Source organism: Eublepharis macularius, chromosome 5 (genome assembly GCF_028583425.1).
Source record: "Eublepharis macularius isolate TG4126 chromosome 5, MPM_Emac_v1.0, whole genome shotgun sequence".
In the NCBI taxonomy this organism is placed as follows: Eukaryota; Metazoa; Chordata; class Lepidosauria; order Squamata; family Eublepharidae; genus Eublepharis; species Eublepharis macularius.
The window spans coordinates 30,493,124-30,510,396 of NC_072794.1; the positions used below are offsets into that span (position 1 = coordinate 30,493,124).

Here is a 17,273-nt window from a genome sequence, read left to right on the forward strand (position 1 = left end):
GCAGTTCTGGGAGCCGCCTTCGCCATGGCGACTTACGTGAGCGAGCTGGAGGTGGCTAAGAAGAACTTAAGCGAGGCGCTGGGCGAGAATGTGAAGCAGTGAGTGATGACCCGGCCCCATCTGTCGGACTGGGAAAGGGGGAAGAGAGAAAAGGATGTCGAGGCCTTTGGAGCCTCGGTCTCGATTTTTGTCCTGTCCCGGGACGCTACTTTCGAGGCCTACCGCGTGCCTCCGCCTCATGCTGGCTCATTTTTGGCCACAATGAGGCAGCTCCTAACCGAAAAACGGATTGAACTTGTTTTACGTGCGACTATATGATCAGACGGATGAAGGGTTGCACTTAGTCAGCATATACAGATGTGCATATAGAGGGATGTGTGTGGTGTGTGTGTTTGTATCCCCCCCCCCAATAAATAGGGGGGCATCTATCTGTGGCGACGTGATTCCTGTGCTTTGGGATTTTAAATTTTTTTAATTTATTTGCTCCCCTCTACCCTCGCCCCATATAATAGGATTGCAGAGTAAATGCAGAGCTTTGCGAGTCCATTGTTTTTTTTCAGCTCATGGACTTGTATAACCCTGCATAGATTGTACTAGAACCTGATGTTGATTTCATTTCGCTTAGACGGGCATAACTGTGTGTAGACTGCACAATGACGAAACTCCCAATTTTAAGAGGGTGAATTCTGGGTAAAACTGTGTTTTGTTTATGAAACTCTACAAAGCAAGCACTGGCTACCAAAACTTTAAGTATTCACCAGAAGACAGAAAGTGTCAAATTTTATTAAAACACTCATAAGGTTGAGGAAAAATATATGGACTAGGGTGAATTCTCCTCTTGAATTATTACATTTTTAAAGGTAGTTTCAGGTGGGTAGCCACGTTAGTTTGTAGTAGAAGATCAAGATTCAGGTCCAGTAGCACCTTAGAGACCAACTAGATTTCTGGGTATGAGCTTTCAAGAGTCAAAGCTCCTGACGAAGGGCACCTCAAGACTGAAAGACGGATTGTATTCTAGTTGGTCTTTAAGGCGCTACTGAACCCCAATCTTGCTCTTCTACATTTTTAAAATGACATTTGTTTTGTATTATAATTAGAGTTGCCTGTGCACTCTTTCCCTTGAAATGTATGGTGAGTCTGAGTTTCTCTGGGCTAGGATGGAGAAAGATTGCTGTGATGATAGGAAAGTGTGTGTTGTTGGAAGAGTATTGCAAAGAAAATAAAAAAGAGGTGGTACAGGTGAGTAGATGGTGTGGAGGGAAAGTATTGGTGGAGTAGGTGAGTGGCCCTTCAATAGGGGTGGTCTGCATTACAAGCTTTAGCTAGCTTTAGCTAGCTAACTGGAATAACTCTGTTTAGGATGGCACTGTTTGTCTCTCATCTTGGGAACTATCGTTTCGTGAAGACACTCGCAACATATTTCTCAGAATCTCACTCACTCTTTGGGTACAGTCATGTGGCTGCTTAGAGTCTGTTAGTGGCTGATACCCTCTAAATTGACTGACAGTAAAGTATTGATTCAGTATATATTTTCAATTATCTGTTTATTTACTTAATTTATACCGTGCCTTTCTCCCCTGTGGAAACCCAAGGTGACTTCTCCATTTTATCCTCACTTTTTATCGTCCTGTGAAGGAGGTTAGGCTGACAGTGAGTGACTGGCTGAAGGTCACCATGGCAAAGTGGGATTTGAACTTGAGTCTCCTAGATCCTAGGTTGATACTCTAGCTGCTGCACCATACTGGCTCTCTTCAGTCACCTCCTAAACAAGAATTTCTAAGTAGTAAGGAAAGTTCATTTACAATAAATAAAAACAAATACTTAGGCAGTTCTGTTGACAGCCTGAATTTTGTAGCGTTTGAAAGTGGTGCCAGTGAAAGTTGGTTTGAAAACTGTGACATCTTGCCTATTTTGAACCTTTTCCATGAAATCAGGGTAGAAAATGACATTCTAAGGAGAACAGAATCCACTTTGGCATTGCTATTAAGCAATTAGGCTATGAAGCCCCAAACTTAATTACAAATTATCTCCTAATATGTTTCTGTGGTAGATCCCAACCTTCTTTTTTAATGCTAGATTCCGAAGAACTTGAGTTCCCCCTGCTGGCATGTCAGCTACATCAACTGCTTCATTGCTGCTACTATCAGCACTAACATTGTCATCACTTCCTAGGGTTCTAAAATACATAACACAGTATCCTCTGCCCGTGTCAAATTTATAGTTCATCCTGAAATAAGAAATGAAAAAGTAACCCAGTTACTGCAAGCTGGGATAGCTTGATTCTTAGAGACACTGGGTTGGGTTTTGCAAGCATAGTTGTGGAATGGAACTTTCCTGCCTCTTGTTCTCCCTGAAATTCTGCTTCGAGGAGGGGGGTGGGTCAGAGTTCCTTTAGGAATGGTATGGAGGGGTATCTACTGGGAAAGGGGTGATAGGTGGAAATCTCAGGCAAGTTTAAGTGTCATTTGTACAAGCTCATAGGATCCAACACATTATTTGCAAAATGCCTTGCAAGGCAAAAATAAGGGTAATGAAGTGAAAAGGAAGACAGGGTTCCCATAGGTTTTAATAGTTAAGAGGGATTTTTGCAACTGCATCTTTTCTCACTTCTGCATGAGCAGCTGTACTTGCAAAGTCCCCTATTTTACATAAAAGTAAAGAAACCCTCTCCTTTGCATCTAGTACCCACAATTAAATTATATGAAGCTAAATTGGTTATGAGAATTATGTTCTAGTGGTAAGATGAACAATGGAAATCATAGGGTCTGTTTTCCTGAAAGTATTTGTGGAGACTGAAAGATCATTTCTAAGGGATGGAGGAAAAGGTCCAGGATCAAGCCATTGGGCCTGTGAGTAGATCAGCAGGAGATAGACTTCAGGCTCACAGGATCTTTTCTTTTTTAAACTAGAGCATGGAGTTTAACAGAATTAAAATGGCAGCTCACTTAGTTCTGGTTGCAGTTAAATAATATATTCCATGAACCTTAAACTGGGGTGTCTTGCCTGTACAAATCCATGTCTGAGTTACTACAGATCAAGGCTCTAACTTCAAATCGTAAAAGATGCATTATGACTAGGAGAGCTACAGAAAGCATCCACCATCACTAGACTGGCCTGTGGCCCATTTCTACCCCACCCCAACCCACAGTGGTGGCAGGCAGGCCCTGATGATGGAAGGCCACGCTGCCACTGCCTCCGTTTTTGGGACTTTTTGAAGAACGCACCTGCAAATCTTTGGCTAGCCTTCTACACCGTGTCATTTGTCTTGCTCCATAGTGCCAGGCTGCGTTTTCTGGCTGTCACAGAATATAAAATGGTGGTAAGAATGCTGCAAGTCGCAGGGAAGCCCGAATAGTTGTTGTCAAGCTGAAACCAGCCCTCTTATTGCAGACAGTGTTCTGCCTGAACAGTCCTGCAGTTCCTCTCATTGTACTCTAGGAAACTAAAAGATAGGCCTTTTACGAGAGAGGCTGAATTTATCGCTGATTGTATACGATTTATACCTTGTACAGATACTGGGCTAATTTAAAGCTGTGGTTTAAGCAGAAGATCAGCAAAGAAGAGTTTGACCTAGAAGCTCGAAGGCTCCTCACACAGGACAATGGTAAGAAACACATCTCTGAGTTGTTCCGCCTATATTCCATATTCCCATCAGTAAATGCATATACTGAGATTGGGGATATGCTGAGATCAGGGATTGCATATACTGAGATTGCTTGCTGCCAGCCAAATATCAGTCTGGTACGACCCTCTCTAAAATGATTCAGCTATGGCAGGTCATGGGAATGAGGAAAGTGAAACCACACCATGACTAATGAAGGCTTTATTTAGCCCTTTCTCTAGCTTCAGAGATTTCACTGGGTATTGCTGATACATTTGCAAGTGTACATGTCCAAGCCTGAATGGCTTTTTAGAAGCTGAAAGCTGAGATTCTCAGGATGCTGAAATATGTGTCCCGTATCAATTCCTCAGTTTTGCATAGAACCACAAAATACTGAACATAATAGTTTATTGTATAAAGTACTATTGTTTTACAATAATGGTTACTCAAGTAAATATTGTTTCACTGTGTGTGTGTGTGTGTGTGTTATGTGCCATCAAGTAACTTCTGACACATGGTGACCCTATGAATTAACAACCTCCAAAACATCCTTGCTATTTTGTGGTGCTAATACAAACACTGAAATGATTGTAAGGCCGCTTGCTATCACCTGTATGAACTCTCTCTGTTTTGTTCTCTCCCCCCCCCCCGCCCTTCCTTTTGACAGTCCATTCACACAATGATTTCCTCTTGGCTATTCTCACACGATGCCAGATCTTGGTTTCTGCACCTGGTGAGTCAACAATAAAATTCTCATGCATCTGGACTTGAAGAGATAGCTGTGGTATGCTTATCTTAGGCATCATTCTACGATTAATGTTATACTTTATGAGTATTTATTTATGCAAGTATGTATGTACTGTTCTTTCCCCAGGGAGGCCCAAAGTGGTTTACAATAAATACAATATAGATAAAACAACAAAAAAAAACAAAAATATGGCTTGAGTGCATCTGGAATCAATTGCTGGTTCATCTAGAGATACCGTCTGTGAGTCACGAGCTAAGAGCTTCTAACCTTTCTAAAGCAACCTTAGTAGGGGTCTTGGGACTGCAGTTGATAACCAGTAACATCAGAAGCAGATGTACCTGGGGAAGTGAATTGGGGCAAATAGGTATAGAACATGGGAACTGCACTTGGAATGAGCCATTTCTCTTGTTTAGCCTTGGCTATTCTGAATTTATTATCTGAATAAACCACAGCAAAATGGGTTGCCTTCTTTTCTCTCCCTACCTGTTTTGCTGAGTTTGGGAAAGCTTTAGTTGAATTGTTAGAGAACTTCCCTCTCAGCCTGTGCTGCCTGTGTTAGTAAATCCAGGGGACTGTTAAGAAGTGGGCTAACCATTCTCAGTGAATTTCTCACCATGGAAGGTAATACCTATTTTTCATGACCACACCTACATGGCGCAGGCCACAGATAGCAAGCGAGAGCTGCGAGGCTTCCTTTCATCGCAGGTGTCTGTAGCCCAGTGGTGAGAAGGCTTTTATGTAGAACTCATATTCTGTAGGATTCCGAGGAGCAGGTTTCATATCCCCCTATCGTACTACGCTGACAATATCCAAACAGCTACATCCAATCATTTTACAAGAGAGGTGCAGGGAAGGAAAGATGGAGACCAGTTCTCTCGATTCACATTTAATGATGCTGTTTCACGTTCAAAAGTTTTAAATTTTATTTAATAATTTACTGATTTCATGTATAGTCTTCCTTTTTCACTGAGGTGGATTACACAATTGAAAACAATGCAATCGGAGCATTATATATACAATCATCAGTGCAATAAAATAGAATTGTATAATTAGAGTACTAAGCAGTATGCTATGCACAACGAAACATTGTAATACATACAGCAAACAATGAAACAAAACTGGCTTACAGAAGTAGAGAAACACTGCAGTAATATGGTGTATACACTGAACAAAGCAATGCAAAACTTCACCGATGTTAACAGTGACCCTACTGCCTTGATAAAGGGCCCTTCTGAACTACTGGAGAAACAGTGACAGGATAATGTATAAAATGAACAAAGCAGTGAGAACTACCTAAAATTTCACAGTGTGTGACCCTGTTCTTTTTATAGAAAGCTGTCCTGTACAGTTCTGTAATTTTTAAAATGGAATGTTTAAGTACGATATACATGGTAATAATAGCAGGCCACTATGAACCATTTGAAGACAAAAATACATGTGTATCTTTTGCCATTGACGTCATGACATTATCTTCATGTTTGTGAGTTTATCTCTGCCGCCATGGAAGCAAGAAACTTATTTCAGGAAGCAGAACGTTCTGGAGCCTGCAAGCCACCCTGATATCCCTTGGCAACTTTTTTTTTGTCCTCTCGATATTGTGCCCATTTTTGCATTTGCCAAGCACCATATGATAAACTAAGATTGTTTAGGACTGTTTAGTTCTGGCAGTCTCTCGCTCACTAAGCAAAATGTAGATAGCTGATAGGAGGATTTCTCTCTGCACTAGATAAGAGAATCTTTGGTAGCCGAAATCTCTTTTGGAGGTGACAGTTCCCTGCTTGCCTAATCCTGGAACGATAGGTGTGTGATCCTTTTGTATAGCCCTTCCCAGTTCTCCCCCCCGCCCTTTACCAGTTTCTACTTGTCTTGACATTTGCAGTTTGGTAGGGCTGCGTAAGCTGTGTGTAAAAAGCTTAATAACTAAGGAAATGGGAGAGGGATCAATTGAAACCCAAGAAGCATCTTTATGTACTTAACTGACCTCATTTAACTAAACAAGGAGTGACTAAGTAGCAAAGAGCCAGGTGGACAAAGGTAAAATATAAAGCTAAGAAAATGGGGGTGGGGGAGGTTGTTCACTGCAGCATAGCGTATGCACAGAATAAAAACAAATTGTCAATTGTAATTCAATGACTTTGGGCGTTGCTTTAAGTTAGTAGAGGGCTGCTTGCAATTGTGGCTGTAATGTTCAGAAACTTGTCAAAAGTAGAGCAGCTGCAGTTCTGGGTTCCTTAATCTTTCAGAACTGAGTTTTATTGTGATCCCTAGTAGATTCCCACATTAGCATATATGGAAAATCCTCCAGAGAGCAAAACAAGATTGGAGTAGCATAAGCAGGAGTGATGGAAATGCCTGTTGGAACTTGCATGAGAAAATGGTGGCTGCTTTTTGTTGTTTTGACCCAAATGCAAGCGCGCTAAAATAAAGCATCTTGTTCTTTCCTTCTCCCTTCCTGATGGAAAACACAGAAATTATTAATATGAATTGGGTGGCTCCCAAGCATGTTCATTAGGCTCCTTTGGGTGCTGGTGGAAATGTAGCTTCTTCCCCTTTCTTACCACCATCATGCCCTGCAATATGCTGAGACTCACTTTCTCTCTTGATTCCAGAGGGGTAGCTGTGTTAGGGCCAAACTAGATATGGTAGCATCTTCGTGACACTACCATATGAGGATATGGTTGCCGTTTTAAAGCAAAAAATGCTGTGAGAGCTCGATCCCCATCAAGCATACAGCATAGCGTTCATTCCCTCCTCCTTTTCATGTGTTGAAACAGCTGTTGCGGGGGGGGGGGTGAATTTCAGCACTTGATAAGGCAGGGGAGGAACGCAAAAGCACCTCAGCCAGCCATGCTGGGGGCTCAAATTGGGCCCTCGTCCTATTTTAAAATGCCAGTGGCGTCCTCATAGTAGCCAAGAGGACACTGTCACAACAACTAGCTTGGCCCTTAGTTTCTACAAGCAGAATAATGCTGAAGTTCAGTGGCACCTTAAAGACAACTCACATTTCTTCCAACATATGCTTTCATGAGTCACAGTTCATGTCATCAAGCGTACATTCATAGCAATTATTTACACGTAGTTACAAGCAACAGAAGGGAGAGATCTCTGTTCATCCAGGCTGGATGAAGACTTTGTCTAACTATTGAAAATGGGCAGAGTTGAATTAACATAAAATCTAATCAAGGAAGGTGCAATGTGAAACACGATGGGCTGAACTCATCAACATCTGTAAAGGATGGGTTATGCTGGGTTCTTAGAACCTATAGTGAGTGAGCAAACCAAGTCCTAGTTCAGGCTGGGTTGTGAAGATCAAAGGGTGTTGAAGTTCTTGACGAGTACTAATTCAGCGCTGGCATGTGGGATTCTCCCTTGAAGTTCTTTTTTAGGTGAATAGTAACCCTTAGATCAACAATAGTGTAACTTAGTTATTTTTGCCTTTCTCCGTCCAAACATTTTCTAGCCATAATAGTCTGCTGTAGGAATTCCAAGTAACCCCATTCCTCCCCAACTTGTCCCCGATTCTACCCATCCCATTATATCAGATGTCCTACTTCAAAGTAGTCCTTCTGTAGCGCATACATTCTCAAACTCTGTTGCTAAACTTCAGAACGTCACCAGAAAATAAGAGCTCTGCATTAATGAAGGTCTGTAACAGTGTTGGCAAACATTTAAGTTCTGCCTAAAATATGAAAGACCTGCGTCTTGTTAGGGGCTGTCTGAGGAGACAGCAACATGGTGCAGGAAAGGATGTTCAGACATGCCACAGACCCTGGCTGCCTTGCCTCTTGTGGCATCTCTATCACAGGCTGGCTACACTGTTGTGTGTTTAGTGTACCAGCAGCGGCATGAACCGTTTACATACAGTTCGATGCAAGGAATGGGGTCCTTTGAGTTGTGCTAGTTTCTCTTGGTGACAGCATTCAGATGCTTAAAAACTGGACAACTTCTGCTTGTCTTCTGTTACACTCTCTCCTTTTTTACATATCTGGCAAATTATTCATGAATCTATATTAGATGTCCCAGTGCAGTTTTAAAGTGTACATTTTTCAACCTCTTAGAATCTTCTCAGGGCCCTGCTGCGGTACGTAATACAAATGTGCAGTAAAAGGAGAGCTTCTCAGAGAGCGCAGTCTAATATTTGCATTTCAGAGGTTTGCAAGGAGTGCTTTAATGTTGCTTGAGCAGCCCTCCTGCTGAAATCAAAAAGGCATTACAAGCGTGGGAAAGTCCTAAAATGTGATTTGTCCGACTGCCAGGGAGCTGCTGGCTCTGCATAAGGGACCTCTTGGCTTAGGAATTGACCTTAAATTGGACAGGGCACGATGGGTGTTGAAGAGCTCTTTGCTATCAGTCGTATTTTAATTTTTTGCTTTATGAACTCAGTTCTGTCCTTGCCAAGTCTGAGCGGGGCTGTTTTCTTCTCTCCTGTTTCAGAGGGTGCTGGCTCTCTGCCATGGACTGGAGGTTCTGCAACCAAACCTGGCAAGCCCAAAGGGAAGAAAAAGTTTTCATCTGCTCGACAGAAGTTTGATGTAAGTTTGTGTGTTAAGAAAGATCTGGTCTTTTCTTACGTGTGATGGAAACAGGGCATCAGTGAACTGAGCCCAGGGAATGGAACTTTACATGTTTGGCCAGATGCAACCAGATGGAGGAGAGTTCCCTTTGACCATGAAGAAGCTTATAAAGAAGATCATGGCACTTACATGGACCAAAGGCATGTGAGGTAGGGGCTGAAGAAAGGAAAGAAATTGGGTGGGACTTAGTAAAAAAAAAAAAAAAGTGGCTGGATCCAGCCCATAGGGTTCCATGCTTCTCTGCTCAGCTGCGTGACTTATCTTCTGGTCTGGCGCCATTACAATGTGCATTTCACTTCTGAGGATGTGGAACAGGAATACAGAAATGGCACAGTGTAAATGATCTTGGGAGATAACTTATGGTGGACATTACAAGATCAAGAAAGGGAAAATGTGACCCAAGGCTGCTATTTTTACAGTAGCCCTATGTTTCCCATAACATATCACCCCACCCTAGGTACCACAAAGTTCCTGAACTTTTTCATGTGTTATACAAAAGGGATTGGCAGACATTTATCCATTATACCACATTCTTTGCTTTCTCTGTACTTCTTTGGAAACAGAGTCTACACATATCCCTGAATGATATTACCTACCTTACTAGGAGTTGCCCTGTGAAATGAAATAAAGGTTTGTTTTTTTACTTTTTATTTTTGAATTTGAGATCGTAATACATTTACAAGCACAGAGGGTTCTGAAAAAGAGGAACAGGACCTGCTTTACAAAGACATGCATCTTTTGCTTTATTGTAAAGATGGAAGTTACAATTATGTTCTTGTCAACAGTATGTTATACTGTCATACATTAAACTAATTTTTAAATGAACTTACAATAAAAACTCAGTTTATGTTGCCTTCAGTTTAGATGGCCATACTATATTTTTTTCATTGTTTCTGCATATGAAATAAAGGGAAGGTGTTCTTTTTAGAAATTCGAGGTATATTTTGAGTTTTCCATATTTTTCAGTTGTGTCAAGTTTTTGTCCATTATCATGAATTCCCAACTTTTATTATATTAGCTTGTGGTGGTAGCTTTTTCCCCCTTTCCGACTGTTTGCCAGTAGATGTTCAGGAGTAAAGTTTTTTAATCTACCTGACTACTAGGGATGTGGCGGGTGACATATCCAAACAATATACTGCTGTATCTCAGTGTCGCAGGCAGCTAGATAACCAAAATGCACCATTTACATTTTACAGCACCGGTTCCAGCCACAGAATCCATTGTCTGGAGCCCCACAGTTTATGGCCAAGGACCCCCAAGAAGAGGATGACCTGAAGCTGTGTTCGCATACAATGATGCTTCCCACTTGGGGCCAGCTGGAGGGAAGGATGATCGTCACCGCTTACGAGCATGGCCTGGATAATGTCACTGAAGAGGCTGTGACGGTCGTTGTCTATGCTGTGGAGGTGAGAGAACCAGAATGGGGCAACTGTGCATGGCTCTGATGGTGCTGCAGGCAAGAAGCTCACTGTTTTGGGTGAAGCGAGAGAGGCAGCCTCTGGGCTGGCAATCTCTTTATATATATATGTATCCATGTAACAGAATACAGCCTCTGGATATGTGTATATTAATGTTTATTTTCTCAATGTACAGTCAAAGCAGGCTGTTCTGTTGTTGTTTTTTGCAGGTCTTCTTGCAAAGATTTGGTAATTGTTGTTCATTAAACACCTAATACTGTGCTTTACAAAGTAAAACAAACGCAGGCCTGATTCTTCTTTAAAGTGTTTTTTACATTTTACTTCATTTATACCTCACCTTTCTCCCCATTGGGATCCAAAGTGGATGTGCTTCTCTAGGAGGCTTTGCGTGTGGAACTTTACTCAGACTGGAGGGAAAGAGCAAGGGCTGAGTGTGGACCTTTGTGTATCTGCAAAACTCTAGCGCGAGCTACATGTGAAAGAAGCAGCCATGTTTGCTGTTCACAGATGTGCCCTGTTCACATTGGATGTGGAGAGCAAAAGGCCTAATTTTTGCATCAGCTGGCGATATGAAGCCTGCCCCTGCCTTTTTTTTCTCTTCTCAGCCTACTGCTTCAGGCACAATTCTTCCAGCCTGGTCTTAATACTGGAAGGAAGATAGTTGCAGACTCAAAAAGTAGCTTAAGGAACAGGTGGGGGGAGGGTAGTAGAGTGGGGGATTCCTCTCTCCTCATCTATAAGTCTCTTGGTAATCTTTTGCCCTCTCCTTTATGCATGACTAGGACAGACTTGTGAATAACTAAATGTATCTGCACCTGTTCTTTCTGGGTTGGCCCTTAGTGTCTGAGAGTCGGAATATCGGTGACCAGCATGTCTCTTTTGACCCTCCCTAAGAGTCTCAACCCATATGCTCTTGCTATTCATTTCTTGTCTCATGCTGTGGTGTTTGGCTTATGTCTCTGCAGAAGCATCTTAAGGATATCTTAGCATCAGTAATATCCAGGCGAAAGTCCTACCGCCTGAGGGATGGTCACTTCAAGTATGCCTTTGGAAGCAACGTCAATCCACAGCCGTACCTGAAGAACAGTGTCGTCATTTACAACAATCTAACGGAATGGTAAGGAAGTATCTGCTTTGTGCCACAGTGGAGGACAGAATTTCTGAAAGCAGAAAACTGCAATTTTGAAGTACTGTAGTAACATTTTAGATACTTAAAAATTGAACAAGTCAAACATAACATTTTGCTTTGCAACAACATTTGCATACCTGTCTAGTGCTGCTCAGGGATACAGTGCGCAGTTTCTGAGGTTTCGTCCTCTGCCTGCCTTTCAGCAATAGTGGAAAACCCACTACAGGGGGTTGTCCGATGCCCTAACACTTTCTCTTCTCACTGCTAGTTGTGCCAGTACAAGTCACAGGATTAGGCAAAATAGTAGTCAGTAAAATTCTCACATTCTACCTTGCCTCTCATTTAACAGCTAATCAGTGGCAGATAAACACTGAGCTGTAATACTCCTCTCCTAAAGCCAAGCTTCCAAGCTATATTTGCAATCATCTTGGGAATCTTGGTTGTGAATAATTACAGGAAATTAAATAGTTAGATGATGAATTTGTCACTCAACTGTTTGGAACTGGTTCAAGCAAAATCCAGTTTTTAAAAAGTCTTTTCAAAGTAACTGCATGCTTCTACAATTTGGACAAAGCCTAAACCAGTACCGGGGGCGGGGGGATCAAACTTGCCAATCTGCGTTTCCAAAATGCAATGAGGGTTACTTTTCCCTTTCCCCATCTCTCCTTTTCCAGCCCTCCCACCTGCTTAGCGCCCCCTCCTGGTCAGAACCTGGCTTCCCACCCTCTTCCTGATGATGCCGAGCAGCAGGCTGCTCTCCTGCTAGCCTGTTCCGGGGACACTGCACCAGCAGCTCTGCCACCTGTGAATATGTATGACCTCTTTGAGGCATTCCAGGTAACTTTGTTGTCTCAATGACTAGCTTCTCATGGAGGAGGTGTCTTCTAGGAAAGAACCAGTCTGAACAACCTCCATGGAAAGTGCTCTTCTACTTTTTAAATTTTTTTTTACATAATTGATATCCCACCTTTCCCCCCATGGGGATCCAAAGCAGCTTATATCATTCTCCTCTCCTCCATTTTTTCCTCACAGTAACCCTGTGAGGTAGGTTGTGCTAAGAGTGTGTGACTGGCCCAAGGTCACCGAGCAAGCTTCTATCACAGAGTGGGAAATCAAACCTGGGCTCCCAAATCCTAGTCCTTCACTCTAGCCACTGCACCACACTGGCCGTTTGTCTACACAAACACTTCTCTCTTGCATGTGACTGTTAATGAAGCACCTGTTTGGGATCAAGTTTAACAGGCAACAGCTCCAGAAAACAGGTCCTTTCTCTGTTCCATGACCTTCAGATCTTACCGGTTTTTACAAATTAACCTGCCATTTTCCTGTGCATTCTGAGCAAGGATTGGGGCTACAGAGCCTTGTGCTAGGTGCGGTCTTTCCAAAGCCATATACCATGAGAGGGCTGATCTGTGCCTTGAAAAATTAAGTCTCCACCATTGGATGCATCCAGTGCCCTGAGCCCTTCAGCATGGAGAGGGCTTGTGCAGCTTCAATCCTCCCCCAGCCTTCTTATATAAGGATAAGAGACCCTGAGACTCCGTCTAGCCTACGGTTGACAGATGTAGAGGGGTCCTAGAAAACATGGTACAGCCTCTGAATCCTCACTGACTGGGCAGAGGGGGAGCTGGGAGGCTGGGAGACAGGATTAGCTGGGTAATCCTACTGTTGCAAGGAGGATGCCTGGCGCTGTTCTGACTGCCGATCATTAAAAAAAAAACTTTTTGAGGGTAAAAAAGTTCACCTCCCATTTTAATCCAGAAACGGAACCAAGAGCCAGATACTAAGCCCCATCCTATTTCATGTTGGGCACTATAAAAATCAGATGAGCAACAGTGAGCATCAGTCAGGGTTACCACGGTGACCTGGTGTTGGTTGGCTGGGCAGGTAACATCACCTTGTTTGCCTCGGCAGCCAGCGGGGCCTCCTTTCTCACTCGCTATCCCTCCTTCTCAATGCAGCCCACTAGTGCAATAGGAGATGACTAAGCATAAGAAGTAAAAAAATAAAGTGTGGAGATGTTAGCTTCACTTGGAAAATTGAGGGTTTTGAGCCCATAATTTGTTGGTAATAAGATTTCCCTCCATGTGCCACCTGCAGATCCACCGAGAAGTGGTCCCTGCTCACACTGTCTATGCTCTCAATATTGAACGAATCATCTTGAAGCTCTGGCATCCGAACCATGAAGAGCTGCAGCAAGACAAAATCCACCGGCACCGCTTGGCGGCAAAGGAAGGGCTCCCGATGTGCTGAGGCCAACAGTCGTAATTCTTGGATCTGGGCGTCTGGACTTTGCGTAGCTGTGCCAGCGTTTCCCAGTGGAAACGTGGATGTCTTTCCTATGGAAATATGACTTGAGATGCAGGAGAGTGTTGTGTTTGCTAGCAGAAAGCCACATGGCCAAAAAATCCCACCAAAAGCCCCCCAAACAACCTGGTGCCCTGTCTTCCTTAAGGACTATACTGCTTCGTTAGGCAGTGGCCTTTAACCAAAGTGAGTGCAAATAGTTCTGAAAAAGCTTTTGTTGTTTCAGTCAAGGAAAGATGGGGAATTGTGGAATCCTGTGTTGTTGCTTTGTTTCTGTTGTTTTTGAACAGATGTGAAGAACTGTAGTCAACAGGCCGCCAGTTCCTGCACTGGGGGATGCACTGAACAGTTGGCCAGTTATTAGGGTAACTGTGTTTGAACCTCAGTCCTGGGCTGCCTGGGCAATCAACATGCACTTGGCAAAGAGGTTTCTGTGATGCTGATTTATGACAAACGGGCCAAATGCTATTCCATGATAATAAACTCATTTGCAAGGCAATTTTCATAAAAGGGAATATTTGTCTTTTTTTTAGTTCTGTTAGATTTTTCAGCATGCCAAAATTTAGCCTGAAAAACTTGTGTTGTGCTTCATGACATCATTCGTACATAACCATTTAGGACTGCATCACAGGCAACCATGCAGGGATTGCACCACAGCTCCTGTGTGAAGGATGTCTAAGGGACAAAGTGGGTCATGATTTTAGCCAGAGCTTATCTCTTGAGTAAGGCAGTCTTAGGGCCAAACTAAAAGTTATGCCTTCCATTGGGTACTCACAGGGACTTGCAGCCATAGGTGCAAGTTCTCAGTGGGAACGCCACTTAGAATTGTTGCACAGGCCCAATTCCAGTTGGTACCATAACATTGGGGGGGGTGCTTGTGCCTCTTCCCCCCACTGTTTTCCCAACCCAAAATTAATTGCCCTTGTATGTACGGAATGTTTGCATGTGAAGTCACTGACGGCAAATAATGCCCTACAGATCTGTTTGGATCTGGAAAACAACGCAGAGGGAATGCAATAGCCCTTCCTTCCTTCGCACTGCAGTCATGACCAGAATTAGGCCCCTGCAACATTTTTAAATGGAGTTCCTATTGCAACTGTCCCGTGGTTGCAAGTCCCCGTGAAAAGCCTGAGGAAGACATATCGTGTAGTTTGCCCCTAGGACTTTCTTACTCAAGAAATAAACGGGTTTCAATCCTAAAAATTCTTTCCTGGGATCAAGCCACATTGAATAAAATGGGATTTACTTCTGAGTTAGAATTGTTCCCAAGTCTTTCTCTTGTTCTCTCTCCCCCCAAGAACTTACTAGAAAGGTTCATAGTGATAAAGATATTTTGTTCTTACACAATGCTCATTTATTTCATGGGGAGCTTACTCAGGAGATCTTCCAGGTGGATTGTGCCCAAAAATTCATAGTTCAGATAGTGTGGCTCGTTTTAAAAAATCTTTTGAGGCAGACTAGAGGGGGGGGGGACAGCTGAAAGAGAAACTCTTCATGATGTAGATGGGAGGGTGACGATCAGTCAATGTGGTTTAACTTGGAAAAAAAACAGAAGAGGGCAAAAGGCAATGTATTTGCAAATCTGAAGGAAGAACATGCAGATATGTTTGAGAAACTGACAGATTGCCAATGCTGTTTCCTAAGCAACAGTTGTATTTTTCATGACACACAGGCTGAAAAGCATCCCAAGCTGTGTGAGTTCATACAACAGAAGACCAATGAAGCTCCAGGCACGTGGAAGAATTTACTCTCCCCATAATTTACAATGTCATCTTTCATCCCTACCCTAATTCACAAGCAAGCACCACTGAATATATTTCCTGCAGCCTCAGAATTGGTTTAGAAACAATCTCCTCTATATTCAGTGGGGCTTAATCTCAGATAGGTGGTCTTAACAGTGTACAGGTGAGAATCTGAATCAATGAAGTCAAGAGGTGGCTTGCCCAAGCCGCTCTGTCTCAACCCATTGTCCACCTGGAGACAAAAATACAGACCTACTTTATTCTTTATTTATGTTAGTTATAGTCCACCTTTCTCCATGAGACTCAAGGCAGATTACATAATGCAAGTCAGTGCAATCAATAGGACAAGGAGACATTGATTAAACAATATAATAGGACTAGGATTGCAGATTTCTGAAATAAGGCATAAGTATTAAAATTAACATGTTAAACATTGCAAGAAATGGTATTACATAAGTAAAAATATAGTGCAGTGAGAGTACGATACAAGCAAACAGCAACAGATGATACATATTAGTCCACAGTCCTCATAGAATTACAGGTTTGGAAGGGATCTCTAGGGTCATCTAGTCCATCCCCCCTGCACAATGCAGGAAATTCACAAATACCTCCCCGCCACTTCCATAGTGACTCTTACTCCTTGCCCAGAAGATGGCAAACACCATCAGGATCACTAGCTAAACAGGCCTGTGGAAAATTGCTACCTGACCCCAAGGTTGCTATCAGCTTTACGCTGGGCATGTAAGGGGGCCATGAGAACTAAGCACGGATGTAACCCTTCCTGCCCTCCCTCTTATGATCTGCCCAGGTTCACAGAATCAGCATTGCTGTCAGATGGCCATCTAGCCTCTGCTTAAAAACCTCCAAAGGAGGTTTGGAGAGCCCACCACCTCCTGAGGAAGCCTGTTCCACTGAAGGACTGCTCTAACTGTCAGGAAGTTCTATTTATTGAAAGGTCTTTCTGAATGATTCTGCTGTAAAGTAGTTCTCTTTCCTTTATGAAAATGCCCTCTTGCACAGTTCTGTTTTACATGGTTTGCAGAAAGCCAAAGGTGTGGGAGCTCAGGTAAGCTATCCCACAAGGTGGGGACACAACAGAGAAAGCATCTATTTGCAGAGTGGCACCTGTAGAAGGGCTTTTTAGGTAAGTCAAAGTTGTAATGCTGGGGCATAGGAGGAGAAGCAATCCTGCAGAGACAAGGATCCAAGGCCATGAAAGCTGTTAATGGCCAGTACCTGATCTACGATGCTTATGCAGTGGAGACGGTAGGTGCAGATCATGAATCATTGTCTCATTGATAGTTGTTAATTGCTCTGAAAAGCTGGTAGCTTCATCCTGGGGTAGACAATCAAATCTATTTGGATGCTTAAAAGAAGCAAAAAAAAAAGCCCTCTGACTCAGTTTGCTTGCTGGGAGGAGTTGAGCACTCCTCCTCATATGTGTAGGCTTTTAGTTAAATAATTAGGGCCGTTTTCACACGTCTTACTGGCTGCGCAAAATTGCACAAAACTCCCGGAATGACGGCATCTTCCTGGTGTGATTTCCCGTCATGACTCCAGCAATTCACGCCACAATCCAGAGTCGTGATGGGAAATCCGAGAGTTTTGCGCAATTTTGCACGGCCAGTAAGACGTGTGAAAACGGCCTCTGACTCTTGCTTCTTCTTTTATCCACTTCGAAGACTTTTTCAGGTTTGGGAGGAGGAAAAGTACTCAGACCAGTGCCCAACTAATTCACCGCTCGGTTCTCAAGG

General features: G+C 43.0%; 1 protein-coding gene across 1 annotated transcript; it reads left to right on the forward strand.

Annotated features, from left to right (window-relative positions):
• Positions 1–14,276, forward strand: TADA1 (transcriptional adaptor 1). The gene is made up of 8 exons (XM_054980972.1): positions 1–98; positions 3,513–3,604; positions 4,269–4,334; positions 8,784–8,881; positions 10,120–10,329; positions 11,307–11,458; positions 12,145–12,307; positions 13,571–14,276. The coding sequence occupies exons 1-8, from the start codon at positions 25–27 to the stop codon at positions 13,721–13,723; spliced, it is 1,008 nt and encodes a 335-aa protein (XP_054836947.1). The 5' UTR covers positions 1–24; the 3' UTR covers positions 13,724–14,276.
• The last annotated feature ends 2,997 nt before the right edge of the window (positions 14,277–17,273 follow it).